The 26,941-nt window shown below is 51.6% G+C and overlaps 2 protein-coding genes across 3 annotated transcripts; both read right to left on the bottom strand.

Moving 5' to 3' along the window:
* Positions 1-236: 236 nt before the first annotated feature.
* mkrn4 (makorin, ring finger protein, 4) lies at positions 237-5,852 on the bottom strand. Of its 2 annotated transcripts, XR_003797124.1 has the most exons (9): positions 5,739-5,852; positions 4,741-4,869; positions 3,899-4,173; positions 3,448-3,638; positions 2,983-3,227; positions 2,700-2,810; positions 2,463-2,577; positions 905-1,226; positions 237-596 (listed from the first exon to the last, which is right to left on the bottom strand). XR_003797124.1 is itself a non-coding variant. In XM_029246085.1 (8 exons), exons 1-8 carry the CDS (start codon positions 5,798-5,800, stop codon positions 1,071-1,073), a joined length of 1,284 nt encoding a protein of 427 aa, XP_029101918.1. In that variant the 5' UTR covers positions 5,801-5,852; the 3' UTR covers positions 237-1,070. The 2 variants fall into 2 exon arrangements, 1 of the variants encoding a protein (XP_029101918.1); XM_029246085.1 differs by having other exon boundaries at positions 237-1,226.
* An 863-nt stretch (positions 5,853-6,715) lies between these two features.
* Positions 6,716-26,681, bottom strand: ppardb (peroxisome proliferator-activated receptor delta b). The gene is made up of 9 exons (XM_018746817.2): positions 26,213-26,681; positions 17,536-17,909; positions 14,230-14,381; positions 13,977-14,115; positions 12,570-12,772; positions 12,260-12,466; positions 11,853-12,096; positions 10,907-11,232; positions 6,716-10,484 (listed from the first exon to the last, which is right to left on the bottom strand). Exons 2-8 carry the CDS (start codon positions 17,849-17,851, stop codon positions 10,985-10,987), a joined length of 1,509 nt encoding a protein of 502 aa, XP_018602333.1. The 5' UTR covers positions 17,852-17,909; positions 26,213-26,681; the 3' UTR covers positions 6,716-10,484; positions 10,907-10,984.
* Positions 26,682-26,941: the final 260 nt, after the last annotated feature.

Genomic DNA, 26,941 nt, shown 5'->3' with positions numbered 1-26,941 from the left:
CTCTGTACTGGCTCCCTATAGCTGCCCTGATCACATTTAAGACCCTGGTTATTGTCTACAAATATATGGAGTTGCTCCTGGATACTTACAGGACTTGATCAACCGCTACACCCCTGCACCTGCCTGCACTGTGATCCCACGCACAAAATAACTGTACAGGGGGATGTGCCGTCATGGTGTGGTGAGGGACTCAAGCATCACTGCACACTACATGTCACTTAGAATCATGAACACAATTTGTGGAACAAGAGTTTTTATTTTTTCCTTAAGTGAACAATCTTGTAAAATATAAAATGGACACTCCATCTGTCATGTGACCTAGTGGCACCACACGAGGGTACGACTACGGCTCACAAGCCAAGAAGCTTCCGGGTCCCACAGAATCCGAGACCAGCCTAAAACAGCAGCACGGGGGCAGGGGACATGGAGCAAACACTACACTTCAACCATAAAATAAAATTCACTGCTGACATTTTTTTTTTTTTTTTTTTAAAAATACTGATATTCTACTTCTATGGTCTACAAGTGATCATACAAACAAGGCCTGGAAAGACTTGAGTCCAAGATGGAAATTGTTTCTACTCCCTTCATAATCCCTATAAATAGATAGAAAACTTATATTTAGTCAAATACATCTTACAGAAGATTCATATTCAAACAAGCCACCTGAATGAAGTGGTCACTAGCTTTTACAAGCCATTACAGTTGAGTTGACCTTATCGGCCCAATAACATTCTATTGCCATCGAGGAGACGCATCCTGGCCTGAATCAGGAAAGGAGACCATTGATGTTCCCTTTATGCTACTTTAGGCAATACAGGAGCAGCATTTTAAATACATGTAAATCAGAGTAACCAAGTGGCTGTTGAGCTAGTATACAAGTTCAGGGGTGTTGGTGACCAACCTGAGAAGGGGGGCCATTTCAGTGGCCTGGGAGAACAAGGCAGAGGTAGTGATCAGGATCAGTGTACCACACAACTCTTCTTGGTTGCCATTTCTACACATGGAACTAAGCATTTCATGAAGGACAGCCATGAACTGCACCAGTTTGGAGAGAGCAGCTGACCAGCTCAAAGCAGGTCGTCATCGTCGTCGTCCTCTAGGAAGAGGTGGAAGTCATCGTCCAGCAGGGCCGCGGCATCATCCTCCAGGAGGGTTAGGGCAATGATGTAGTGCAGCAGCTGCAGGCTGTCACTGTCCAGGTCCTCCAGGCGTCCCCTATAGGGCTGATGAGAAAGGAATAAGGGTTCGAGGGCACCAGGAACCCTTTTGTTCAGCAAGGAGGACCATCCCAGACCAAGTGCTCATTGAGAAGTTCACCCAAATGTGAACAGGTTTCACTGGTGAAAAAGCCAATGAAGCCCAGTCAGTCCCTGTGCTGAGGGCAGCCTGACTGCAGCCAAGACCAGAATTTGTCACCGACCCAGCGCAAGTGCAGGAGCCCACTGAAGTAACATGATCTTGGTTTGCTTTATTAATGCAGAATGAGATGCTGACAACTTCCAGCTGACCTCACCTCATTTACTCATAAGGAATAAATTGCAAATAGAAAAATGGATGTCACCTTTACTTTAGACCTTTTGCCCCAAAAGGACAACAGAATACATTTATTCTGTCAGCAGACACTTCTCCAGAGCAGCTTCCAATGAACTCGCTGTAGTGTCATCAGCCCACACCTTATTCACTGTGGTAAGTTCGAGATACATTTACACTAGGTCACTCATCCATACATCAGTGGATGATACACTGTCACACACACTATGGATGAACCTGAACAGCATGAAGGAAACCCACACAGACACAGGGGGAACATGCAAACTACACAGTGGGGACTGAACCCACATCCTCTCGCACCTCAGCAGCACTACTCGCTGTGCCACCCACAGAATACAAAGTGCATGTAGGATTGATAGAGGATCTTGACAGATCATGTCACAAATGGAGAGCCGTGGCTCTGAAACATGGGTTCGAGACCCTTCATGGAGATTAGGAATGATTCAGTAAATGGTCTTCTGATGCTCGAGAATGTGATCCAAGAACATGTCGGCTTTCCCTTTCAGTCCTTGTATGTGGGGGTGGGGCCCACCAAATGAGAACATGTAATGTTAAGGTGCTCTTATCTTAAATGTCCTATTCAGAGGAGTAGGAAAACTAGTTGTTGAACTAGTAAGGCACAGGTGTACAGCCATCATTAAAATGATGGCCTACAGGCAGTCATTTATAGACCTAGTAATGGAGAAGCAGCATAGTTTCACAGCAGGCAAACCTGGTGCCTCAGTTGCTGACCTCCTTTAGAGAAGGAAATCCCGCTCAGTGTGGAGTTCACATGCCATGTTTGAAATTGCTACACATGAAGGCACTTGTAAGCCACACCTGTGCAAGAGCCAGTCACTTCCACCCAATAAAGACTGATTCGTACATAAAACACATTAACGTCACTGCAACAAAGGAGGAGTTTTTACCGTTGGTGAGCGGCGCCTGCGAGGCTGGCAGCTGTTGGGCAGCTCGTGCCGGTAGATGCACTCAGATTTGAAAGGACAGCAGCCATGACGCGAGAAGAAGCTGCACTTGATTTTGCTGGGGGGGGGGGGGGGGGGGGGGGGGGGGGGGGGGGGGTAGACAGGTTTGGGATGAGCTGTCATTGATGGAAAGCAACATCTACCCTCAAAGCATGGACTACACTGAAGGTTCAAGTCAACCTGGTTCTCTCCTTGAAAGAAGAGATTAAGGTCTGCTTTGGTTCCCCATCACAGACCCAGTACTTGCTGGGGATGTAGAAGGATGACTTCACCCTGCATTGAGGGCAGGACCTGTGGGATGGACACATTGCCATTTTTATAAAAAAAAAAGTTCACACACCTGCTTTCCCCACCTTGGGCAGACCAAGGACTTTAGACCCATCAGTCTAAATGAGCCCCATCCCACCAGTACAAGAGCTGTGGGCCTCTGCTCTAGCACAAGCCATTTGCATGTCTCACTCACTTGATAACCTCCTCTTGGAAGTCCCTGGTCTTCCTCCAGGTGACAATGCAACTCAGGCAGAAGGCATGGCAGCAGTTGGGCAGGATACCGAAGCGGCGCTCCTGAACATTGGGCTTCTCGTAAACCTTGTCCATGCAGATACCACAGGTCACATCCTTGCTCTGTTCATAGGCCTCCTCTGGCAGAGACCTGCTTGAAGATGCTGCTGCACCACTTTGCTCTGCTCCCTGCTGGCTGGAGTCCTCCTGTGACCAAGCAGATAAAGCCTGAATGGCTCAACTGAACTTCCATTCCTAAATGGAATTGAAAGACCACATTGCAAGTAGGCCACATGTCTGAGTGGATTTTAACATGCAAAAGCAATCCATCACATGAATGTTGACGCTGTAGAGGAGGATATTGGAGATTGGAAACGCCCATCATTTCCACAAATACTGCTTTCACAGCTGAAAGCTTGCAACACACCACTGGTTGTGCCTCAGCCCTCGGTGGCTGTAGCTGCTCCTCCTTGGTGGCAGCAGGACCTGCTTGGGCCATTGCAGGGTTGGATGTGAATGCTGGGGGAGGAGCACTTCTCCACATGGTTCCAGAACCATCCAGAGAGCTAGGGCCAGGGGAGATGCTGAAGTTGTGGTCCGACGACTCGTGCGCATCAGCTGTGTTGGGGGGGGGGGGGGGGGGGGGTCGAATACGAGTCACAACTAGGACATGCTTTCACCTGGCTGTTACTGCAGTTACTACAGAGGTAACTTGAGGGCATGGTTCCCAACTCATTTCAACCATGACCCATTACATTCTGGTGTCAATGTTCATGCGCTATAACATCCTAATATAACAAAGACATTGCATTTCTTACAAGCTGTACGTTTTGGAGAGAAGTGTGACTGATACATGTAAATGCAAGTTCCCACATTACCATGTGGTTCAGGAGGCCTGGGTGCTGCCTCTCCAGTCCCTTGCTCCTCCTCCTCAGCGATGTCCATGGTCAGGCACTCGAAGGCAGGCTGCAGGGTCAACACGTCCGTCTGCAACGGCTCGGAGCCACGGCGCCCCAGCGGCCTCGGCAGCGAGGGCTCGGAACCGCGACGCCCCGGTTGCGCACGGCCGCGCCAGGAAGGGGGGTTGACCGCTGGTACCGAGCCCCGTCGACTCCCCGAAGCAGCCGTGTCCGTCTGCAGCACATGCTGGTACCTGGAACCAGGTGAGGGCACGTTGGACCTCCACATGGAACTGGATCGCCATTACAGTCCATTTCTATTCCAGCATGTCCTCCTGAACATGTCACACCCTTGCAGCGTCTGCAAATTCATTGCCTTTATACTTTTACCCCAAGTTAGTAAATCCCGAACCCACTCGGGGCAGTTATTTCTGCTAAGAGGAGTCACAGTAGGACCCTTTCCCAAGGTACAGTAGCAGTGTGTGGCACTGACCCAGCAACCTCCTGTTACAAGAAGTTTGTTCCTTTACTGAACAGCAGGTGGCACAGCAGTTTAGGGCAAGTGGAGTATATTAATGACTCAAGTGTGAAATAGGCGATTGTGTTTCTCCACACACACACGTGCACTTTTGACCACATTTAAGGTTCCTGAGGTCAGCCATGTACCATGGTACTGTACTACAAGTACTGCGCTGCACACTTCACCTCTGCTCAGAAAGCAGCACTGGTCAGATTTTGAAGCAAGTAGCCAAGTTGCCTCCAGCTAGTCAGTTAACCCATAACCCACCCGTTCGGAGCACCACGATGAAATGAGGTCCCACCTGCAGCGGTCTCCAAACCAGCAGAAGCCTTTCTGGAAGTATCTGCAGGTCTGGACTGGAGGCAAAGCAGGAAGCTCATGGGAGAAGTGACAGCTGGAGCCAAACCTGCAGGAGCCATTCATGAACTGCCTAAAAACAAGAGCGTGACAATGATGAGGGAGGAACAAGTTCTCCTCAGGTGAGCAGCACCGCTACCTGTGCCAGGTGACCAGGTCAGGGATGAAAGCCTTCGCGAGAGGGCAGGCAGCAGGAGAAGAGCGGGGTGGATCGCACACGGAAGCGTGGTCACCGACACTTTATAACACTCAAAGGGCCGACGAACGCATAGGAGACAGTAGCGAAGGAGAGGCGCGCGCGCGCTCCGCCCTGCGCGTCACCGCCAGCGGCTTCTGGAGAAGCGCCGTCCTGCGGCTCAGAGCAGAAGCGGAGCCGCTTTAGGCGCTGGAAGTACGTGTGCGCGAGTAGCGGTCTCTAGGGGGCGTGCGACGTCACGCCACAGCATCCAGGCACCCCGTGACGTCACCGATAAATAGAAGTTGAACTCGGGTGAACATAGTTATTCGTTCGTCTGGACACTTAGTTGAAAGTGTTACAGAGTGTTAAAGTACTTCGTTATTTAGCTACTTTGTTACCGCAGCAAATGAAGGCGGGGACCTCGCTGCAGCTAGAGCCGGTGGGATTCGAACCTGTAACCTAGTTTAGAAGAAGGCAGCATCTGATCTGTGTGTGTGCGTGCGCGCGTATGTGTGCACGAGCCGCCCAGTGGCCCGAGGGGCTTCAATCAAACGCTGTTCGGTTCCATATCGCCGCCGGTTGGGGATCACTTCAGGGAGGGGGGGGGCTGGGGGAGCGACTTTGAGCACGGGGTACAACGGAACCCGCGCGTAAACGCCGATAAGATCGGTCCGGGTTCGTCTCAGTCACATGGCTAGTAGTTCACGTGGAAAAACACGTGCGTCGCCGCAACCGCCCCACCGCTGTCCTCAGGAGGGCCGTACCTGCACAGCACGGTCCCGCGAGCGCCCACCGTCAGAGCCGAGCCATGCGCGCGCTTCTCCATCACAGCCTCTCCGTTCCGTCACGCTGATGTCCTCCCGCTCGTCTCCGCTCCGCCACCGAACTCAACGGACACGTGCGTCTCGTGCACATATATGTGAGCGGGGGCGGCACTTGCGTGTCCAGCTGGCCAATAGGAGAAGGAGGCGGAGCCAGGGCTCCAGCCAATAGGCGTGACTTCGGCGCGGCCATAAATGCGCCTTTTACAAGAGCGCCGCCCCGTGGCCCCTTTGTTAGTTCGTTGAACTTTCCACGAGCTGAGGTTGTAACACATTTATGTATTTGTGTTTATTCATTCACGTGATACTTTTCTCGGCGGTGACTTACAGTGTGATGTTTGTACACTGATTTACTGCAGTATATAGCTCGCAAGTGTTGCGCCACAGCAAGTAGCCCTGGTGCCTCGCAGCTCTATCCTTGTTGCTTGAGTTTCATTCAACAAACTGCTTATTTATCACGGATGGACTGAGTTGGAATTCTCTTTTGTCGACTTTAATGTTTTTAAAGATATCAGAAGGAATGAACAGTTAGTGTCTTGATCTAGAGCACTACAGCAGGAGGTGGGATTTGAACCCAGGACCTTCCAACAGCAACAGCAATACCCACCTGCGCTTTGCTGTCGCTTGACAAGATCTGGTGTGGGATGATGCCCGGCGCCCAATAAGAGCAAGGCCCGACCAGGCCGGCGCCCCTCCCAGGATTCTGAAGTATGGAGCTGGTGCCTTGCGATCAAAGGACCCGGGTTCAGATCCCACGTCAATGGTGTACAAATGTCAAGGTGACAATAAGTGACCTTGGAGAAAAGTTTCCGATAAATGAATGACATTGCTGACCGCTGCGTCTTTCTCTCAGTGGATAACAGAGGCGAAGAGCAGCAGAGCAATTAAATACAGATGACACAAAACAACAAAGGCTGGATGATAAAACTGAGGTTTATTTTTTTAAATTAAAACATCTGGGAAAATGCTCTGAAGTGTCATGGGACACCAACATTGCCCAGGGACAAGGACCATATGAACAATACAACCATTACAAAGAAGGAACATGTGTAGGAGTGATTTCCTGCTGCATCTGTAGTTCATGGATTGTTACATGTCTTCGGGGAGTGCTGCCAACGTTAGTGCGTTTAGATATGAACGCATACATGCACACACAGAGGATGCGTTGCCATCAGTTGGTGTAAAATACGATGCCAAACACATCCCCCAACAGTTCCAATGTTTATCTGAATCCCTGGGAAATGGATGAGGAAAGAGCTGAAGAACCAACTATAAACATATGTACACGGTCTCCTCACATAATATTCCAAGATACATTTTCCAGTTTATTGACATGTCCATTCTCTTGACCGTTCCACTCTAAAATCTGTCTCTAGCCGTGTGAATGTGATGTTTAGGTTCTCAAAGCGGCAGGTGGCAGTGTGGGAGTGTGGTACCGTCTTAATTCAACTCACTTCCACGGTATTTACAGCTTGTGCCTGGTGTTCCTGAGTGTGGATCAATAACAAGATGCAGAACGCCGTTCGTGTTTACGGGACGAATCGGTGACCAATCAGCCGCAGACAGAAGTTTATGGCAAAGAGATACAGGCGTTGAGTAATTTTAATTTAGTTATACTTTGAAATTGTGACCAAACCGAGGTACTAACCGATTATTCTGGTCCCGAACTGAGGAGGCGGTGTGCTGTGTATCCTCTCAATTAGTGCTGTGTTCAGCTGCACTGCTCTCCTGCTGCCAGCGGAGGCGCCGTGGCACCGCAGAGCCCTCGCTCCCTGTGTGCAATCCCTCACCTTAAAGGCAAAAGTGCTCAGGAACTGAGCTTCGACCCAAGGGACGTGTCACGTGCACAACGTAAGCCTTCGACGAGTTAAGGCTGGGCTGGAGGCCACGTGAGCACCCCCTGGCGCCTCCAAGGCGAACAAACAAGGGCGGAGAGCAACTCGATAACCATCAGGGACCGATGTCACTAGCACATCAGTAACTGTGTTTTTAGGTTCCTCACATGGACGAAGGTTTAGGGAGTGCAGACACAAGCCCACCTACTGAGAGCGAGGGACGTGCACGACGTGGTGACGGACAGAGTTCCAAAGAGCTGGCTGAGGGTGTGTCCAGTGAGGAGCCGGGTGAGCGTGGTATAACTGAGGTCCCACTTGTGCTGGAAGCATAGGGAAGGTCACTTGGTTCCATCCATCTTGGTGCTTTTGTTCAGCCAACTTGTGCTGCACGGCCCCCTCTGGTGGTGGTGTGGGGAGAGGGATTTGTGGCCGCACACCTGCAAGCACACATCTCCTTCATATGATATGTGCTGCTGAACGACATCTGCACGTGTGGCCATGCGTGACACCGCCAGTGGATCTGATGATGTGAGCACCTGGGGCAGGTACTGAGCTCTTTACTTCCCAGAACAAGTAACTCTGCACAAATCGACGGACGACTTCGATCCACAGCTACAGGCAAAGAGGAAAACTGTGTGAGGAAATGTGAGTGTGGTTGTGTCCCATGGACAGGAGGGAAGCACTGGCAGAGGTAGATTCACAGGGGGCTTTGAGAGAAAGCTCGTCACTCATGAGATGAAGCTCAGATTGGCTGAGGGGAGAGGGAGGACTAGCAACACTTGGGGTTAGAGGGTCAAATCCCACACGCCCGCATCCCGCAGAGGCCAAAAGGCATTGTTCCTTAGCGAAGCTCAACAGGAAGCACGGTGGCTGCCGCTTCCGCCGATACACCTCACTGCTCACCTCTCTCCTGGCGGGTCACAAAAACAAAGAGGCTGAAACATCCTATTGGCAGTGAGAACTTTGCCAAGGTTCGGGGTCCAAGGCCGAGCAAAACAAGAGCCCTGTCCCGCGGGGGACCGTAGACACGTCGAGGACGGGGACTGTGAGACGTACAGTTTACACAATGTTCTCTCACTGCTGCTGGGACAGCAGCGGCGATCTAGAACATACGTGACACCTAAACTGTGTGCGAGCAGAAAGGCCAAGCGGACAGCGGAGCGCCCCGAGGCAGCAATACTGAGTACAACCGAGAAAGACTGTAGAGTGACACCGACCGCGGCCGGGGTATACCTGGAAGCGTCGTGCGCCCTGCCCTCATACAGCCATGGGACTCTTCTCACAAGCAGCGCACACACTCAGAGAGGGGCTGTCAATGCAGCGCCTGCGAGAACAACAGGCGACCGGAAAGAGCCAACATTAGCCCACCCAGTACACACTCCACACACTCCGCTCAGCAGCAGTAAAGCAGGACGTTCGACTCCTTACTGCCAACAATCCTCAGCTATCACACAGGTGAAGCACATTCACAAACACACCTCTTTTTTGCGGGCAAGCGGAAGACGCCCAATGATACAATTTTCTGCGCCACTGTGTCCATCAACGAGACCACTTCTGCTCCTTGAGGTTTTACACAAAATAATAATCCTGCTGGCTTTTTTCCTAGAGGGCCAAAAAGCACATGTTCAAGTTCTTAGCCAATACCCCTCAGAACTGTGAAGTCTGGTAAAAGGAGTTCAAAAAACACACACAAGTGTTAAGTGGGTCCAGCCCTCGGGGCCTGAGGTCTAGATTCTTTTGTTGTGAAAAAGTAAAACACAGAAAATGTGTAACACTGTCAAAGCTCAGAACTCCTGGAATTAAGAGTTTCCCAAAAATCAAAGTTCTCAAAAAAAGCACTGTCCTTGGAGGTGACCCCTGAGGCATGCCTAAATTACCCTACAGATGATATTTGGTACGGAAACAAAGGGAAACACAGGGAATTTCTATTGGGAGATAATATCCATTGTTTTAAAAAAAAAAAAAAAAAAAAACCACACACACAAAACTCATTTGTGCAGCTTTGCTGTTGCAAAGCAAACAATTAATGCAAGGACAAAACAGCCAGTGTTGACCTGGGATGTGCGGCGGGAGGGTTAACAAAGGGGCAAAACCCAAATTCCTCGTCAGTGAATGCTTTTCTTTGACAGCTAAACTTCAGCACTGTAACTTTGAGCTTTAGCCACACCTTCGTAGTGAAACACTCAACAAGGCCAACGATGTCCAACAAGGGACCTTCGGCAGCTCCTCTGCTCACGGGTGACACGTCTCACTTCATAATAAAAAAATGGCCACGCAGGGATCACAGAAACATCAAAATGGCCAGAATCTGAAATGCCTTAGTAATTATTTTGAATTATGTACTCAAGCAGCTCCTGCAACAGCAGAAATGTATTTTTCATTAGTAGTTAGAGCGCTGTATCCGCGGCATTAATGACGACAGCTAGAGGGAGCATCGCGTCGAGGCCTGAAATTCAGCACTGGGTCCTGGTCCTCGAACCACCATGGAGTATGTTTCAGGAGGCGGAAAAACATCAACCTCCAATGTGAAGTTTGCTTCCTGTTCCTGACGGGTCTTTAAGAAAACCGTTTAGTCGCCTTTACCACCTGTGAGAGCTACCGTGCCGAGGATGTCACTGGCGCGCTTCCCTTCAAAGAGCTCCTTCGGGCAGCCCCACTTGTGCCACAACAGGCGGAAAAGCAGAGCCCCGTGCTTTCTCGAGTGGGTGGGGGCAGGGCCGACCCATTCTGAGCGTGTCAGCCCCGAAGGGATGTGGCTCCACTTCAGTCACACGTACACCCTGAGTGCTGGTTATCGCCACGGTAACGCGTCTCCGTTGATCACGTTGAACCCTTGACCCTCGTCTCCCTTGACCTACAGACACATGGTCACATAACTGGACCTGTTAATCAATTTCTACCAGCAGCAGCATGATAAACCAAAATACAGATTATGTGAGGGGATCACTGTAAAAAATATAATATATATATATATATATATACGTATATATATAAAACTCCATAACTGGGCTGATCTATAAAAATATCACTTATAAAAAGTGACGACTACCCGTTAGAAAGGGCCGAGGGCAGTCTGGGCCGCAGTGGCGGGGAGTGTTCTCCTGGAACAGCCCGCTCTAGAAAGATCCGGACCCCATCCCCTTCTCCCAGCGCGACACAGCTCTGTGTGCTACATGAGTCTCGCCAGTAACAGCGCTGAGCCCTCTTGGGCTTCTCACTCTCTCGCTCACACACACACACACACACACACACACACACACACACACACACACACACCTTTAAAAACATCATGTAGATGTGTATACTGTAGAGGTCTTTAAATTAAAGGGGGCTGCATTGGTGCGGAGCAGCGCCTCAGTACATGTCCTTATAGATCTCCTGCAGCAGCGGGTGCAGCGACGTCTCTGCCTCCGTCTTCTTGATCTTCTGCACGAGTTGCGCGTTCTCCGTGACCAGCTGCCGCAGGTCAGCCATCTTCTGCAGCAGCTTCGGGAAGAGGTGCGGTGTGTCCGAGTGGCTCGCTCGCAGATGCTGGTCCAGCGCTTGGAGGATGCTGTCCTGGATCTCCTCCACCTGCTTCACGTTGATCAGGCCTGGGCGATCTGCAACAAACACGCAGTAGAAGTCACTCCTCCACCTTATTTAACCTTACATTTTACTCACGTACGGTCAGCTGACATAAAAGACACACCGACACCGAGCATTTCGCTGGGTGAGCGCAAGGTCTGCTGCCAGACGACATCCACAACAGACGTTTGACAGCACAGTGGGCAGTGAACGTCACACTTTGGTAAGTAAAACAGAGTAATACCGCCCCAGTCATGGCCAGTGCCACAGCCTGCTGTTCTTCACATGAGCCAGGAGCTTCAGCTCAACACCTACAGAGCTCTGGCAAAATTTCATGCTGTGTGTAAACATAAAGCCACTTGCTGGCTCCTCAATTTACAAACAACTGAATTGAGGATTTTGAAAGGTACACATTCCTCTTACTTAAACAGACGTTTCTTCACAGATCTGATTGCTGAAATTGCAGCTTGTAGTGGAGGGAGTGCCACCTGTTTTTACCTGGCAGCAAAGAGCACCCCGACAGAACAGGAGTGGCAACCACTTTTATTCAACTCACCGCCGCAGTGCTCAGTATTAACTGTGTTGAGGGCCCTAGCGGGCGCCGAGTTGCGCCGAAGCAGCTCATTTCATGTGATGCGTCGCTCAGCCCACTCACCCCCACACAGGATGATGGCAGCCACGTAGAGGGCGAGATCGCTGTCATCAAGCTCCAGAGCGTTGAACTTGACAGCAAACTCAAACTTAGGTTCCATTATCTCGCTGAAAGGCTTGCGCAGGCTGCGCAGGAACTCGCGTGTCACAAAACCGCGTCCGTCCGCTACCAGCAAGCCGTCCTTGTTCATCAGCGAGGGCAACATGGCGAAGATGGCCTCGTGCACGCCGTATTTCAGCAGCGTCACCTGGAGGGCAGCAGCTCAGATCAGGTTTTAAAGTGCCCAGGAGTGCCCGGGTGTGCGCCAACAGGCTCAGAACACAGTCCCATAGGATGACAGGGCCACTTAACCAGATGGAAACGTTTAAACGTTCACTTGAAAACGTTCGACACACAGAGGACAGGGCTACCTGGTCATTGAGGAAGAGGTCCACGAAGCCGGGGATGTTCTTGGCGAACTCTGTGAGCTCACGCACCGTCTCCACCGTGGTGCACTGGCAGCGGTAGAAGACGTGCACGCCAATCTCCTTGTTGGTGGGCGCGCCGTTGATGAGCTGATTCCACACGAGCCCGTTCTCAGCCTGCCACAGCGACTCCATGTCGTGGATCACAAACGGCTGTGGGGGCAGGGGGGATACAACACAAGTGCTGGTGACAGTGATCAACGCGTGGCCCCTGTGGACAGCTCCCACCCCCCGTGTAGGTGGCTCTCTTTCGTACCGGGGTCGCGCTGGTCTTGCCAGTCAGGATACTGCGGGCCTTCTTCTTGGTCATGTTCAGGTTCTTCAGGTAGGCATCGTTCACATGCTTCGCCAGCGTCTTGAGGTCCGAGCTGCCGGGGCTCTGGGGGTCACATTCCCCCGCGAGCAGCCCAGCCACGAGCTTCCGCTTCTCCGCCTCCGGCATGCGGCCGTATCGGATCGCTGAGAGCGCAAAAACAGAAGGAACGAGGTTTGGACTCAGGTTTCCAGAAGGAGAGACTACCAGGGGGACAGCTGGTAGCGAAGTGGTTAGAGCTGTTGCCTTTGGACCCAAAAGTCGCAGGCTCAATCCCCACTTCTGGCTGTAGTAACCTTGAGCAAGGTACTTACCCTGAATTGTTCCAGTGAAGTTACCCAGCTCTGTAAATGAGTAAATAACTGTAGGTAGACTAACATTGTAAGTAACTTTGGAGAAAAGCATCAATTAAATGAATAAACATAAATGTGCTGCCTGACATGTTTACATTTATTTGTCTAACAGACACTTTTCTCCAAAGCAACTTCCAGTGAACTCTATGTAGTGTTATCAGCCCACACACCTAATTCACCGTGGTGACTTACAAGTGCTAGATACACTACGACCCCCTCGGTCTGAGGCACAGGACTGGAACCTGGTGTCTTCAGGCAGTATTGTTGTCTACTCGTGACCCCACAGTGCTCTCAACTCGTGTTCCTGCTGACTCTCTGTTTTGCGTCACTGATAATTCCATTTGCTCAACAGTCACACCTGTCGCATCACATTCACGTGATACTTTGCAGCATTAACCTACTCACTCTGATCTACCCATTTTCAAAGCTGGGTACTTTCCACTACATGAAATCAGGCCAAGTAACCAAATCAAGGGTACTACTGGTACCAGGAGGTGGAACTGGAACCCGCGACCTGCGAATCCAGCAACAAAAGGTACCGCTGCACTGCCTGCTGCCCACAGGAACCGGGTTAAAGAGCAAAGCTCTGCTAGTAAGCACACTTTGCCCAGTAAGCCCGTGATTGGGGAACACATGCCCTTCCAGGAGGTCCTGTGATTGGCACCCCTCTCGGTGCTCTTCGACCGCAGCATCTAAGGGACAGCAGCGTTTGCACTGCACACCTCAGACCGCTGCCGAAAGCTCCTGCTTTGTTGTTTCCTGTATGTGTGTTACATGCACTATTAATGTTATAATGAAACACTCTGTGTACACAGCGTGTACACGTGTGTGAGCTGTGCACAGCCAAATATCCCGGGTGAGTATTGTTAATGCGAGTTTTAACGGGGGGGAAAATAGGTAGCTATGGAGTCCGGTCCTTAGGGCAAACATTGCCGAACAGGGTCCAAGAGTGAGGCCTCAGTGACCGTGTGTGGCGCTGACCTCCTCCCCCCCTCACCATCGTGAGACATGCCTAGCGCCAGGCACTTCTGGAAGCGGCAGTACTGGCACTTGTTGCGGCTCTTCTTCTGGATCTTGCAGCTGCGCTCGCAGCGCTCGTACTCAAGCTTCATGCGAATTGTGCGTCGAAAGAAGCCCTGCGGGGTGGAGAGGGAGGAAAGAGGAGAGAAGAGAGGAGACCCCATGTGCAACAGTTCAACTCAAAGGCACACGCCCCGTGCCCCGCCTCCCCCGTGGCCGCAGCGGCTCACCTTGCAGCCCTCGCAGGCGTGGACGCCGTAGTGGAAGCCCGAGGCCTTGTCTCCGCAGATGCGGCACTCGACGTTGATCCCCGAGCCGGCAGAGTCGTCGCGGCCCAGGCGCAGCTGTTCCGACAGCGAGGGAGAGGATGTCTGCGAGAGGTCTGTGCACGGCCAGGGGGCATCACACAGCAGAAACGCTGTCAAGATCACTGTGACTTTTCACCATACACTTTGCAAAGTTTCAACCATGGGCCAAGCCCGGGGTCCAGCAGTAGGATCCTTCTGGCACTCGAACCTGTAGCCTCGATGTACCTCTTCACAGGCGAAACCCTCCGCTATCTGGCACTCAACTAGACTGGATACCTGTGTCATGAGCCACCACTGGATGCTTAGCGGTAAAATATAAAGTGGAGAATCTATTTTCTTTACTTGTGCATGTTCTAATATGTCCGTCTCCAGAGTAGCAAATATGTCCTGAGTTGACCCTCCAAGCCAGTAGATGGCACCAAAGAGCACTCAAATAAGAACTGGAATGTGGAACCACCTTAATTTATCTCACTGCCACAGTGTTTACAACTCCTGTTCTGTGTTCCTGAGCGGCAGGGATGAGGAACAAGATGAGAAAAATGCACATTTATGGGACAAATTGGCCAACAATCAGCAGCGAATAGCAGCTTGTCCCTTTTACAAAGGATTTATTTTAGCAAAATGCAACATTTTTATCGGATGTAACCGCTAAATAAACAGAAGGCCACCTGTATTAATAAACTTTTATTCATTATCATTATGATAGATAGTGATCTCGGAGCTATGCGCACACAACACAATTTAGGAACACAATGAACGTGATTGCCGCACCTTTGGAAAGGCAACCAGGCAGGAGAGATCGCCAGCACTATGAGGAGGCACACGAGCGGCTTGAGCACACTGAGCGCGCTCTAAATTATGGATAATAATTACAACAATACATGTAGACTCTGTGTCCCCAGATGACCTGTCCAAGAGAAGAGAAGCTAAACAAAGCACATACTGGTGACATCAACGTCACTGGCATTTAACGCAGTCACGTAACCGTCTAGGTTCCTCACGTAGGGCTGTGTGTAGGTCACGGGTTCGAGGCACCTCAGCTGCCGTCTCAGAGGGATGGGAAGGGGGTTGAGGGACGTGATTGGGAAATCTCCATGGAACGTTTCTTCATCTTTTAAAGTGGAACAGGAAACCAGGCAGATATGACGTCTTGCCATAATGAGCACAGAAGATCCCGTGAAAGCTAGAGGCTGGTCCAAAATAATCCACTGCTTAAAATGTTTCTATTAGCTCCCAAACACATACGCATGCGCGCGCGCACACAGAGCGGCCCTTTCTCCTTTACAGGGCCTTTGCTACTGACGAAGACACGGCGAGAAGGACGTGGACAAGGAGCACAGGGCAGTAAGAACAGAAGCCTGTTCATAATTCCGTTTGCTAGTAACTCCAAAGCAACGTCCATCTCTAAGTCACAATCGGTAAAGCAAGCAACAATAATACTAATAATTATTATAATAATACAATCTGTCCTCAAATAGTTTTCAGTTCAGATGCAATAAGAATCTTGGATATCGTTACTAATAAAAATCTGGAGGACTTGAACATTTTTATTAACTTCAAGTTTCTTCACCCACTTCCACTAACTGCTTGTCCTGGTCAGGGTCGCAGTGGTCTGGAGCCTATCCCACAATCACCTGACGTAAGACTGGATGCCAGTAGCCACACTCACTCACTATGGGTGATTTAGTGTCACCGGTTCAACTGGAATGCATGTCTTTGGTCTGTGGGAGGAAACCAGAGCACCTTGGAGGAACCCACTCGGACTGAGCCGGATTCGAACCTCAATATTTCATCCCGTAAGTCCCCAAAATGTGCAGCTTTCCTCATCTTGTTATTGATCACCAACACTGAGCGACTCCAGACAGGACCTGTAAACACTGTGGAAGTGAGTTGAAGTAGAGCAGCCAAACAACCCTATTTATGTGGGTTTATTAGAGGGAAAACAGGTTACGTTCTCTCTAACACGGACACAAATTGAATAAAATACAAGTAAAATGTTTAAAACATTATAAGTGTACTGTTAATAAAAGAAAGGGTCAGTGTGCAAAAGGGTGTTCGGCAAGTGTCTGGGCTGGATGATTCCGGAAAAGTTGAGATCCAAGTTTCTTTCACACTCTAGTAAGAGGATCAGCTAAGCAACCAAAGTATGACATTAAACAGCATGTCTGCGTACCACAGAACGCATGTGACCCTGCTCACTCAGACTGCAGACTCTTCTGGAAGGAGTCAGCAGCTGAAAGGCACACACTGATGACACTGACAACGGCGAGGGCTCCAACACACACCCTTCTCTTGAGCTCGAGTTTCTTCTTAGACCTTTATTGACACACGTGGTCGATGTCTTTCAGCAGATGAAATCTGATTTGCCAGCGGAAGCGACACTTGACAGTCATGTCTCGCACCTCCCGCTGACGTGCGGCTCTAAGCCAGTTAGTACAGCCATGGAAACCACTCCCACTAGATCATGAGTGGTCTTGTCTCACACACACACACACACACACACACACACACACACACACACACCATTTCAAGCACAAACACCTTGATCGAATGCCACGATTAGGGAAGCAGTCAACAGGTCAACTTATTTCACACTTGTACAGTCAGACAACTGTTGGTTTAGGAAAACACTAAAGAAGGGAGGTGCTGAACACACTAACTCCTTATATTAATTTTGCAAGATATAAGATACAAGATATGCTTGTGTACTGTTTCAAATGTACGCTTGGGGTGGAGCAACCGCGACCAGCGTTTATGCAGGACCACCCTGGAGTGCGGCACTGCCTTAATTCAACTCTCTTCCACAGTGTTTACGCATCGTGTCTGGTATTCCTCAGTGTCAGTGATCAGTAACGGGGTGACAGTGCTGCGAGCATTTGCACAACGAAAGAGTCAGCAGCGAAAACTCCACTGGACATGGTGGATACAACTTACAGTATTATCAGTAGTAGTAAAAATATTTTCAATAAAAAGTGCCGGAAAGTATTTATATTTATTATAGCTATACCTGATATACCTACGGTTTCACCAGGTCTTAAGGTAATGGTAACTAAATCAACGGACGTCGCCTTTATCAACCTTTTTAATAATTCTGACTTACTGGTCAAAGCAACAGATACACAAACAAGTCAAGTTAGGAATGGCTTCGTGCTCCTGGCTGTGTGCACGACACGACAAGCTGCTGAACACACAGCGCGTGAACCTTTACGATCCTGCGGCTCCTCTCACCCGTGTAGCTGCTGGATGCCGCAGGACTGCTGGTGTCCGGCGTGCTAAAACTGCTGCTGCCCGGCTCCAGTCGCACCTCGGGCCGCTCCACGTCGTCTTCCTGGGAGCTGCCGTCCCAGTGCGGGGTGCCGGGCGAGGCCTCCATTTCAGTGCCGTCCGAGGCCTCGCCCCCTTCGGGCTCCTGCTGCGTCTCGGGGCCTGTGCCCCCTGGCGAGGACCAGCTGCCCTGGGGGTGGGGCGCCGCTCCATCCTGTCCTACCGCCGTTGTCGCAGTGGACGCCAGCTCCTCTCGCTGCTCACTCTTCAGTCCCTCCATGGCACTGTGTTCGGCACCTAGAGCATGCCGGACGCCCTCATGCCACCAGCATCGCGGCCTGGGGAGGGAGATACAGAGAGAGCGAGAGGGAGGGAGAGAGAAAAACCCTTCAGATATGTATTTACTGGGGTAAACTCGTCTGCAACGTGTGCAGAGCACAAGAGAGACACTAAAACTATTTCACACCTCTTTATTTGAGTGAACACTGGACAAACAGAGCCTCCACCCCAGTCAGTGCACTTAGACACACGACCTCTAGGTGGCAGCCCCCCACAGACAACCCCCCACCTTCCTCCGATCACTCACCCCACCCCCCACCAGTGCGCTGGAGACCAAGTGAGAACAGAGCGTGAGGTCTAGTGGGGACTTCGCTTCATTACGTCGCCGGTAGTAAGTCATCAATAACTCCCTTCCTTCTCCAGTGTGCCTAAGAAGGGTAAGTTACACTGTTACTGCACCATCGCCGGAAAAATTAATAGGTGGGAATGTGCAACTCCAGTAGCATCAGCAAGAGTTATGGACTAAAAGGGGGGGCAGCAGTTAGAGCATATGTGTCAAACTCAAGGCCCGCGGGCCACATCCGGCCCGGCATGTAATTATATCCGGCCCGCGAGATCATTTTATATATTATTGTTATTAATGGCCCGGCGATATGAAGCGCTGGTAACACAATAAACTACAGATCCCATAATGCAGCGCTTCAGCTGCCTTGCCGAACATTTCCCGCGTTAATCAAGTCTAGCTTATGATGCTGCAAGTTATTGCGAAGCTAGCCCTCACGATGCCGAAGAGAAAAGTTGATTCTGAAAACAGAGCCTTTAAAAACCGATGGGAGGCTGAGTATATGTTTACTGACATTGCCGGTAAACCCGTGTGTCTCATTTGTGGAGCTAATGTGGCTGTAATTAAAGAATTTAATCTAAGACGGCACTATGAGACAAAAGATTCAGATGGAGCTGATTGAGCTGCAGTGTAATGGCACACTGAAGGCAAAGTACGACACTGCAGGGCCCGCACAGTTTATTCACTCCATTCCCGCAGAAATGCCCCAGCTCCGTCTACATGCGGCTCGAACCTTGTGCACGTTTGGTAGCACATATCTGTGTGAGAAGCTCTTCTCAGTGATGAAGACTAACAAAACAGCACACAGGAGTCGTCTCACTGATGAGCACCTGCAGTCCATCCTGAGAATCTCCACAACACAGAACCTCACACCAAACAAACGAACTTGTTGCCAAAAAAAGATGCCAGGCGTCCAGCTCTGATAAATGACATAAGAGCAAAGACAACTGAATGATTTGATTTGTTATTGCTGAAAAGCACAAATTTTATTTATATTTCCAGGTTTTGTTATGCAGCATGTTCATATTTTGAATTTGTATAATTTTGACAGGATATATTTTTATGGCGAGCAAAATCTTTTGGGATATTTAAAATTTAAGTTTATTTTTTATATAAAATGACATAAGAGTAAAGAAATTCGAATGTTTGTTCTTTTAACGTTTACTTTATTTCTAACTTGTATAATTTAGACAGGATATAATATTTTGCTCTCCATAAAAATATAAGTTATTTAAGGTTTGAGTTGATTTATTCCGGAATAATATTCCTGTCTGTTTTTATTCATATTTATGTTCAAAAAAGTTAAGTTTTAAAAGTTTAGTTTTAGTGTGTTCAATAAATGTTTATCCTGTTCGGCCCGCGACCTAAAGTGTGCTTTGGATTTTGGCCCCCTGTGCAATTGAGTTTGACACCCCTGAGTTAGAGCCACTGTCTCACAATCCAAAGACCTGGGGGGTTTGAATCCCACCTCCTGCTCTAGCACTCTTGATCGAGATGCTTACCCAAAACTGATATAGTACAAATGGGTAAAATAAGTGTAAATGGGCAAGGCTGTGGTGTCCGACCTGCTGAGTAAGAGGTGCACGAGGTGGTCCAGAGGGACTCACTTTTAGGACGTGCGTAAGCCGAAGGTAAGGGGCACCCTCCGTGGCGCCGTAGCCGAGCTCCGGAACCTTCTGCAACGAGCAGCTTTGCGGAGATTAGGGGAACCAAAGAGGCTATGAGCCCACCCCCGGCCCAGAAAAAGAGCTGATTAGTGTAAAATTAAAGAGGCCAGCGTGTTTAATCTGGGGGTGGGGTTGGCGCATCAGTGACAGCCCAAGAGCTTGGGCAAAAACTGAATTCATAACCAAAGTGCGGTTTGCATTTGTAACTCATCGATAATCGCTGTATGTACACGATGACCTCGCGTCTCTGTCCCTGCAGGATGGGTCACGAATCCTCCTCTGGTTGGTCGCTGACTGCGTTGTGGTGGTAGTTCAGCGAGAACGCCACAGACACAGCGCCAGCAGCAGGGCGAAACTCGAGAAATAGCAAACCAGAAAAGGTAGCAGACTGTTGGAAGAGCAAGGTGACCAATGAGTCCTTTCTTCTCAGAGAGAGGATGTGGCTCCAGCTTCCTGCATCTGCCCAGGCAATTGTTTCCATATGGGAGAGCGGAGCAGGCGACCAGGGTACGAGCTCCTCCCCGTCGTGCTCAGCCCATGGCTCTGGAGGAAACGGAGAACCGCAAGGACAGACGTGGGGCCTCCGCTGCTCCCTGGATGTCAGAGCGTACATGTGGAAGGGTGCCCCACTCACTGAGGTTGCGCTGTCCCACAGCACCAAGGTCCAAAGGAAACCCCGCCTGTGTGCGCGAGGACCGTGGGCTGTTTGGCTCCACGCACACCTCTCAAGACCATTCCATGGCTCTCTGGGACCAAAGGTCTGACCAACGGGTCTGAGGGAGAAGTCTAAATCCAGGGTAATCTGAAGATCCGCACCCCCCGTTCACCGCACACCCAGGGATTAAGGACCCGGCTGCTGGGGGGGGCGGGATGTGGGACTCGGAAACCACGGTAACAGATGCGAGTCCATCGTAATCCAGGGCAGCGGGGCTGAGAGCCCCTCCTCTATGGGCTGAGCTGCTGAGTGAGCGCTTTCCTTCGTGTCCAATGCGATGGTAATAGAGGGGTGGGGGTGGGGTGACCAACACAACAACAAGCGAGACCTTAGTCAAACGAGGGGGTGGAGCCACAGCACACAGTCACAGAGGTGACAGAGCGCCATTCACCCCACAGACAAGCTCCTGCAACCGAGCGCTGCTGCGACCCCATGACCCCGTTCGACCCCAGCAGCCCCACAGCTGCCCCTCCTCCCACCCCACTGCAGAGTCACGTTCACCTGAAACACGTCCTCGGACTGCCAGCGGGAGGAAACTCACACTACAACAGCACAGAAATGGAGCCACATTCGAACCCTGTGCCTGGCACTTCTTTCCATTCACGTTCCTGATGCCTGCTGTGTCATAAGACGTTGACTTGACAACTTGACAGGTGAGGCACACAAACACTCCTCAAAGCATTACTCACACACTTGTCCCCCTCATGGTGCAACGAGCTCCTTCAGTCCCTCACAGCTGCTGAATCCCAACTAATCACTCCAGACGGATCTCAAACCCATGTCTTTCAGAGCCACTTCTCTAAAGTCCTCCTGCAACCTTGGCTAGTCAGACCGTCACCACGCTTTTTACCTGCCCATGACATCGGCGTCCCTCGAACCCGTGTGCAGCGCTGCATGTCCGCCGTGACAGCAGTGTCACTTCACTCATCGTGTGTTACTACCCAGGGCCTCTGTGCTGCTGCACTTGTGTTTACTCTGAGCTGCATGATGTTTTGGAGAAAAGCATCTGGGAAATCCATCAATGTCAACGTGAAGCCATCAGCGCGCACGGCACTTGCCCTCCCTCCACATGTGCACATCGGTGCAGAGACGCCGTCCCGCCATGTCCTGTCGTGTCCCCACCACGAAGAGCCACATTCAAATCATTCCACATATTGCCATAAGTCAGCTAGCGATCCGGGTCACGGCACCGTGTCTGCAATCGCTCTGGGCTTGAGCCCGAGGTGCAAATCAGCGACCCCGAGGATGAGTTGCTGCCGAGCAAATGCTGTGCCATGCGGAGTGGAGCCGGCAGCGTGTGTTGGAATGCACGCACATACACACCTGCAGGCTGTGCACAGAGTGATGCAGATAAACCTCACAAGGTCGGGCAAAGTTCAACCTCTCGTGTGGGTGACACCTATTGTTGGCGCTAAATCAGCACTTCCAGCGTTCCAACCATGTGGAACTCTAACTGCACTTGTGTGTTTTATGTGTGTGTTCACATGCTTGGTACTCCTTGATGGTACAGCACGCATGGAAACACAGATCGTCTCCCTTCTCACACTCATCCCTGAGGAACCCGTCCTGCTGGTTCCTTCGCCCTTCGCTGAGCTGACCCAGGACGCAGGACGAAACCTGCAGTTCACACATGGGAGGGCGTGGCCAGGAAACACACATTCCCCCTCATGTGATTCGTCAATGCACATCGGCTGTTGCAGATCTGCTGAAGCCGAGTGACTCCGGTGCGGAACGGAACACTGTACTGCACACGAGTGGAAACACAGGGCGGCACGAGAAACGAGTTCAAACGCCACAATAGGGCAGTGCCGCTGCCGAGCAGGAACGCCTCTTTCCATCCCTCCGTCGTTAGCGCCTACCTGTCCGGCGTAGGGCCCCGGCGGTCCCAAGCCTATCGCGGAGGCATGGGGTGCGAGGCAGGGTGCATCCTGGATGTGATGCCAGTTCGATACACGCAAGGTGCGGTTCAGAGTGTGAGTAGTTCATGTGAAACGCGTCCTTGGACTGCGCCAAGAAACCAGGGAACATGGGGGACACGCAAACCGCACGTAGAGCGTCCTGCTAGACTCGCAGCCAGAGTCCCGAAGCTGTGAGGCACCGGCCTGCGGTCCCAAACTCCTTTTCATTTGACAAGGAAGCGAGCAAAGCCGTTCAGCGAGCGACTCAAAGCGGGCAGGAACATAGCGAGCGGTGCCGTCACGAGCGCGCCGAACACAACGTGCACACGCACACGCGTGCTCCGGCAACACGCACATCCCACGCTTTACCGAGCCTTTTGCCAACTTCCCATTTCATGCCGAGTCGCATCGCCCTTCAAATGAGCAACTGGGCCTCTCGCCGGCTCCGTTTTCCCTCCACGGCCTCGAGCCTCTAACGGGCCAACTTAGCTCGGGGTTCGAACGAGCTCAAGTGAATGCGTCAATGTCCTCCAAGCCGCCAGCAGCTGAAGAGGTCAGCACGTCGCTCGCCAGTCCACCTTTCCAGGAAAAGAGAGACGACCACGTGCCCCAGCTGGGCGCTATGCTGCAAGAGCTGCTGCGCCCCAGGTACGAGTCGGAGCAGCATCCTCTGACCGAACTCTACCGCGGGTCAACTACGATCCCACCGCAAAGCTGATCCATTCACCGCTCCAAGTTATTGGCTTCATGCAGACGCAAAAAGGACAGTGAGCGATCCTTGCTGTGCGGTTGTTTCAGTGCGGAGCAGCGCAGAGCAACCAACATAAGCAAACCCAACTGAGAGCGTTAACCAATTTAGCAACAATCCACAGGCTAGCGGACGCATCGGGGGACCAGACATTTGCTGGACCGGACACTTATCCGCCTCGCTTGTCCACCCTAACCCAACAAGATGACCTCGGACATGGGGTCAATGCCAACACTGCTGTGCGGAACACATGGTTAGCGGTTCGCGCTCAGTGGCTGCTCTCACCGCCGTCTAGAAGTGTCCATCGCTGGACCATTGCTGTGGTTCCACCATGTGGAGGAGTAGTAATCGACATGCCTTCAGCACACACATCTTTTACTTCCTACCACCTTTCACCTGTGGCTTTTGGGCACCTGGCAGCTACGTGAGCATTTGAAGTCACACACAGCAATGAAGTGAAAGTGGCCTCCTGCACAGTTCACCACCCCTTTACCGCTATATACAGACACCTGTCGCACCAATCACCCGTCTCCCGAAAAATCGCCCAGGAGAAGCTCGTCACACGACTCATGCCTGGCAAACATTATTTCATATTCTTTACAATCTGCACTGCGAGGGGGGTGCGGTAGTGCAAGTGGGTTGGACTGGGTCCTGCTCTCCGGTGGGTCTGGGGTTCGGGTCCCGCTTGGGGTGCCTTGCGACGGACTGGCGTCCCGTCCTGGGTGTGTCCCCTCCCCTTCCAGCCTTGCGTCTTGTGTTGCCGGGTTAGGCTCCGGCTCCCCGCGACCCCGTATGGGACAAGCCGTTTCAGATGATGCGTGAGTGTGTGTGTGTGTGTGTGTGTGTGTGTGTGTGTGTGTGAGTGAACATCCTGCACCATAAAAGAGAGCACAATCCATTTCACTGGGGCCAAACGCCACCTTCCAAGGTGCTCCTCTTTCTACAGCTTCCTTCTGGGGTACCAGGAGGTTCAGGTGCCCACATCACACCTGTGCTGGAACCCCCGCGAGGGTTTGAGCACTACACGGCATACACCCCTTCTCCACCATGCGGCCTTTGCTCATTCAAGCTGCAGCTCCTTCACGTCCTTCAAACTCCTCCATCCCGAAAACATGAAACAATTCCCTTCCATTCAACTGACTTTTACAGGTCAAAGGATCAACGACTCATGGCAGGAGCAGACCGAGGAGATACACAGCATACAAGCCTGGAGATACAAGGTCAGCTGTACGTTTCCTCACTACAGCTGGTGTACAAGGCAGTAAAGCCATACAGTAAGGCAAGACTGGCAACCGAGGAAAGGGACACAAAAGGGTAACAAGAGAAAAGCAATAAAAGGAAAAGGAACCTCCAAAATTCCAGGGAACCTCCTGGACCCACGTGTTGAATATCACTGATACACACTAGTGTGGTTTTTCATCACCGTACCACGATTTTCGCTGAAATTGCCCACGTTTTTTATACTAACTTTACTAGTAATGCACGCTGTGCCCAAGACGGTGTGCGTTCTGCACTCCGGGACTCTGCGCACTCACTGCAAACTCACGCATTTCCTCTACTTACAACGTGTGTGCTCTTTGACGCTGCTTAATTATCATTCGCCCTCGTTAGCCGTCTTGGTGCACGCATCAATCATCAATCAATATTCTCCGTTGTCCCTCTGGCTGCAGGGCGGTGGTAGAGGGAGGGAAGGAGGAACAGGACCCAAAGCCTACCTGTAAGCACCAGCACTGAGGTCCATGATGAACTCTGGTCCCACCTGAGTTAAAACCTGCAGCTCACCCAAGCTGATTTGCATGAAGGCATGTGCTAAGCTGCTGAGAGGAGTGGATTGGGGGGGTGTGAGCTGAGGCTCTCTCAAACCCAAGAGTGGGGGCATGTGGACTGTGTGTGGTGGGCACCGCGAGCGCCACACACACACCGACACGTCACACTCCGGCCCGTGCGCGTCGGAGCTCGGAGCCCTGCCGACCCGCAGGCCGACGGGAAACATAACGTTACCACGATGAAACGCGCGGGTCTCCGAAACTGAAGGGTCTAGAGGCCAACTTTGAGTTATGTTCCATAAGCGTGCAGCTCTTCTGCTGGAACAGCGCCCCCCCCCCGGGCCGGTTCCGAGAAACTCGCCAACGGGGTGCCTTATGCTAATGGGATGAAGCGAAACCTTGAAACCCACGTGAAAGCGACGTGAAATTAAGTGATCGCCACCCCCCGGACGGGGGAGCGGGGCACCGCACAGAGGCTCAGTAAACCAAGTTAGACCCCCCATCACCTTGAGCGTCCCTCGGTCAAACAGGGTCCAGCTCTACGGGACACGCGGTGTTACTGTACCTCACGCTGCCTCTTACCCCGGGCCGTACGTTACACTGGAACCTGGACCGTGGCGTTTTGCCAGCTCTGCGAAGATGCCACACGACAGCGGAACGAGCGACACACGGAGCTCCTCGAACCCGCGGCCAGCACCTCCTACAGCGAGCCGTGCATTTCCTCTGCGGGGGGCCATAGCCCGCACTGCCAGCGTCACACTCAGGGACAATGAGCGGCGAGGGCTGTAACACACACACACACACACACACACACACACACCGCTGCCCCTTTATCTCTTGTGGGGTAACAATGACAAACCACCACTGTACAAGGACACTGATACGGGGGGGGTGGGGGGGGAGGCATTAAACATCATTTCACTGTTACTGTACATAAAGCCCCACTGTGTGCGTAGGGCAGTTACTTACTGTTAATAAAGCCCAGTGACTGAAGGGGCAGTTGCTGTAAGTCCCACTCAGGTAGTTACTGTCTGTCTGTATTATATTTTATGCCCACTGAAGCAGAGCGGGTTAGTTACTCGTAAAGTCTTAGACTAAGTTAGAGCAGTACTGTACTGTATTAATAATAATAAAAGCCCCGCTGGCGCTGCACCGACTGTAGTTACTACTCTGTACTCACTCTCACTGACAGTGTACCGTACGTCGTCGCGAGGCGCTCACTCACCGTCACCGTGACCCGGGCCGAGCTCGTCCCCGGTGGCGCTCGCGCCGCTCCTCGCGCGCTGTCTGTATGTCCCCAGACTGACGAGGAGTCAGGGAGGGAGGGACGGACGGACGGACGGACGCGCGGTCAGTTCATCGCCGCTGCCGAGCTGCCCTCTTCGGGCCGCGGCGGCTCCTCCTTGTCGCCGTCGTCGTGCGTCTGTCCGCCACTCCGCTCTCGCGCTCTTCCACCACAGTTCCTAGTCTGTTTACACGGAGTTTGCGCCGCCAACAAACTCTTCAAGGGCGGCGTGTGGCCGCGCTCTCTCAGCGCGCTCCTTCGTCTCGTCTCCAGCGCCGCCGCTGTCACAGAAGCTGGCACGCGCGGCGTGGCCTGTTTGTCACTCGGGTTCGTACGTAGCACGTACACATGACGCGCTTAAAGACGGGAGCGCGCACGCACTTTCTGTTGTTTTTGTCTACGGAACATGTCCGTGTGGCGAGACGTGACGTGACGTGACGTGCCGTTCCGTGCCGTGCGTAGATGACGTAACACGGCGTGTACGTATCCGAAGTCGCGTGCTTTCAGCCCTGGCAATGCTGTAGAAACTTACTCAGCACGTGGTTTTTAATGTCACGTACACATGTAGTAATGAAGCATTTTTTACACACGCGCGCACACAAGCACACTTTTTCCACCTCTTGTATGCTTTTCATTAAGCAAATAAAATAAGTAAATGCAATCTAATAA

This window comes from Scleropages formosus, chromosome 2 (genome assembly GCF_900964775.1).
Source record: "Scleropages formosus chromosome 2, fSclFor1.1, whole genome shotgun sequence".
NCBI classification, from domain to species: domain Eukaryota; kingdom Metazoa; phylum Chordata; class Actinopteri; order Osteoglossiformes; family Osteoglossidae; genus Scleropages; species Scleropages formosus.
This window is presented reverse-complemented; position numbering and strand designations above follow the sequence as displayed.

Bases quoted from the DNA above. Each gene is read 5' to 3' on its own strand.
- mkrn4 (XM_029246085.1), bottom strand. From the start codon at position 5,800: ATGGAGAAGCGCGCGCATGGCTCGGCTCTGACGGTGGGCGCTCGCGGG. The intron at 2,578-2,699 runs GTTGACTTGAAC...CCCCCCCCCCAG, and splicing joins TCTTTCAAGGAGAGAACCAG to CAAAATCAAGTGCAGCTTCT. The intron at 1,227-2,462 runs GTAAAAACTCCT...CTTTCTCATCAG, and splicing joins GCAGGCGCCGCTCACCAACG to CCCTATAGGGGACGCCTGGA.
- ppardb (XM_018746817.2), bottom strand. From the start codon at position 17,851: ATGGAGGGACTGAAGAGTGAGCAGCGAGAGGAGCTGGCGTCCACTGCG. The intron at 12,467-12,569 runs GTACGAAAGAGA...CTGCCCCCACAG, and splicing joins GCAAGACCAGCGCGACCCCG to CCGTTTGTGATCCACGACAT. The intron at 12,097-12,259 runs GTAGCCCTGTCC...GCTGCCCTCCAG, and splicing joins ACCTCTTCCTCAATGACCAG to GTGACGCTGCTGAAATACGG.